General features: G+C 53.0%; 1 protein-coding gene across 2 annotated transcripts in view; it reads right to left on the minus strand.

Moving 5' to 3' along the window:
• rbms3 (RNA binding motif, single stranded interacting protein) overlaps positions 1-2,527 on the minus strand; it is a gene marked incomplete at its 3' end in the record, with an annotated part of 138,733 nt that extends 136,206 nt beyond the window's left edge. For both annotated transcript variants that reach the window (XM_080858486.1, XM_080858487.1), the window contains exon 1: positions 1,263-2,527. In XM_080858486.1, coding sequence (XP_080714612.1) covers positions 1,263-1,337 — 75 coding nt within the window. In that variant the 5' untranslated portion in view covers positions 1,338-2,527. The remainder of the gene's footprint in view (positions 1-1,262) is intronic.
• Between the last annotated feature and the right edge of the window lie 366 nt (positions 2,528-2,893).

Consider the following 2,893-nt stretch of genomic DNA (forward strand, 5'->3'; position numbering starts at 1 on the left):
GGGAGAGGCTGCCTGTTGAAGGCTCCAGAGGGAACTCTCCAGGAAGGGGGACGGGCTCTGCAGCGCTGCAGAGGAGCCCAGGCAAGGGGTCGCCACGGCGGCAACATCAGGTTGACAGATTGGCCGGGGTGTGCTGTGGACAAGCGGAGGCGGTGCTGCTGGAACGGGCCAATCCTCACAGAGAGGTGCGCCCCGGTGATGGAGAACCACACAGCACCACTGAGGCAGTCCACAACCTGGTCCACAGAACCAGCAGCAAAGCCCAGGGAGGCTCACAGAAACCCAGCCATTTGTTGGTATGTCTAAGCTTTCTCAATAACCACAAATCATTCCCAAAAAAATTCAATGGAAGCCACATACACTGGACATTCCAATTAGATGTGAACAAGTCATTCTCATTACTTTCTTCCTCTCTCTTTCTCTGTCTCTAATTCAATCAGAAGCACTCTTACCCACTCATTACTCATCCTGCTTTCCCTCCCTCCCTCCCTCTCCCACACACTCTATCTCTCCCTCCTCTTCGTTCCCCCTCACACTCTCTCCATCCCTGTCTCACACACACATACCACACAGTTACTCACTTATGTAACATAACAGCCAACTTTTCACTCGGCACAGCGCATTAAAAGCAGGTATGAATCACCGCGGCTGCCAGGAATCCCCAGCCTGGCGATAGGCTCCCATGGCAATCGATCACAAGGCCGAAATCAACTTGTGATCACTTCCTGGTGGAGAAGTGCTCTGTGAGCGGAATGCATTCAAATCCCCAAATCACATGTGTGTGTGTATGCATGAATGTGTGTGTGTGTGTGTGTGTGTGTGTGTGTGTGTAAGAATGTCTGTGTGTCTGCATGCATGCATGTGTGTGTGTGTGTGTGTGTTTGTCTACATGTGTGTGTATATAGTTATCTTTGAATCATTGCATTCTTAGGTGTCCTTTTCTGTGTGTGTGTGTGTGTGTGTGTGTATGTGCGTGTGCGTGTGCATGCCTATGCAACACAGGGAGATGGTGCCGCGTCTAAACCTGTCACCCCCCACACACGTCAGCTGTACCCTATATCATCAAAGGAGTGTACCTGCAGCTCGATAGCCCATCAATCAACTGCAGAATGAGCCTAGCAACGGGCACAGACTCGGGGACACACAGAGGAAAGCAGGCGGGATGAGGAAAGAAGAGGAGGAGTGGAGGGGAGGAGGAGTGGGGAGGAGGAGAGGGGAAGGGGTGGGGTGGGGAGCACACACAAGGACCAGGCACACCATACCTTCGTCTGGAGATAGTGAGGGTAGTAGTAGGTGTACTGGGGGTACATTGGTTGCTGTTCCAAGCGTTTGCCCATGTAGCTGGAATCCTTCTGGCGGTCGCGAAGGGACGGACGGACGGACGGAGACTCTCTGGAGCGTCAGAAACGCCTCTGGCTGATGCTCCACTAACTCGGTTCCCCGGGGGTGGAGGCTGGTGTAGATCCGTGGAGAGGTGGACAGAGAACCGGACGGAGATGGACCGAGAGGTAGAGAGAGAGAGAGGGGCGTAGAGGGACGGACGTGGAGTCGTCTCCGGACCCTCGGGCTGTCCTGTTTTTTCCGTGTGTGAGGATGAGGAGTGGCAGTGAGGAGGAAGAGCAGGGAGGGGGAGGAGGATGGAATGAGGCACACAGGTGCTGCCCAGAGCAGAAAAAAGACAGATAGAGAGAGAGGAGAGGAATGGAGAGAGTGGAGGCAGAGAGGGACAGAAAAAGAGTGGTGCTGGAAGAGGACGAGGAAGAGGAGGAGGAGGGGAGACGGAGACTGTGTACCGTGGCGTTCACTTCTCAGAAAAGCCGGCTCGTATCCTCCTGTTCATGCCTTGGTTCTCTTTTCACACTCTCTTTTCTCGTTCATGCGTTTTCTCTCTCCTCTCTTTCACACACTCACTTCTCTTCCTTCGCTTCCTGCACAGTGTCAGATCCCGTTGGAGGCTGACAGATATCCGAGGTGCACCTTCCACTTTGCTCCACGCTCAGATTGATGGACAATGCCTAGATGCAGACGAACGACTCAGAGAGAGAGAGAGGGAGAGCGCTTGGATGGATGGATGGATGGTTGGATAAATGGATAGATGGATTGATAGATAGATAGATGCCTTAAATCTCGAGCAGCCAATGTGACAAAAGCCCTTCTGATGAAATCTCCCTGGCCAAAGAGAAAATACAGATCCCCACGAGAGCGCAAACTCCTGGCAGTCAATAATGCAACCAAAAAAAGCCTCGATCCACACTGATCCCCAGGCAGACAGAGAGACAGAGAGAGAGAGAGAGAGAGAGAGAGAGTGGGAAATGTTTCTTTTCTTAAGAAAAAACACAAACGCGAATACAGTTGTCCACTCACAAGACGCACTCCTCCTTTGCCTGCTCTTTCTTTCTTTCCTTCCTTTTCTCTCTCTCTTTTTTCGCAGGGATCTCTTGGTGCCTTCTTGTCTCTTCTCCTTTCCTCTACAACACCGTCTTCCAGGCTGCCTCTCGCGCGCGCTTGTGTGTCTGTGAGAGAGAGTGTTTAGCGGCAGAGAGAGAGAGCGTGCCTGCGTGTGTTTTTGTGAGTGTGTGTGTATGCATGCGCGCCTGGCTGTGGCTGTGTTTGCGCCTGCCTGCCCGTGCGTGCAAGCGTGTGTGAGAGGCGGAGATAGAGAGAGAGTGTGTGTGTTTGTGGGTGTGTGCTGTGCGTGTGTTTTTTCTGTGTGTGTATGTGGTGCTGGCAGCTCCCCGCTAGGTTGAGAACTAAAGGGTTTCGCCTTCAGCTGGGCTACGCTACGATCCTCCTCCAACAGAGCTGGAAGGAGGAGGGACTTCCACTCCACTTTCTTCCCCCTGAAAGGCTGCTGCTGGTAGGAGGGTCTAAGCCAGCCTCTCTCTATCGCTCT

Source organism: Sprattus sprattus, assembly GCF_963457725.1.
Source record: "Sprattus sprattus genome assembly, chromosome: 19".
Classification (NCBI taxonomy): Eukaryota; Metazoa; Chordata; class Actinopteri; order Clupeiformes; family Clupeidae; genus Sprattus; species Sprattus sprattus.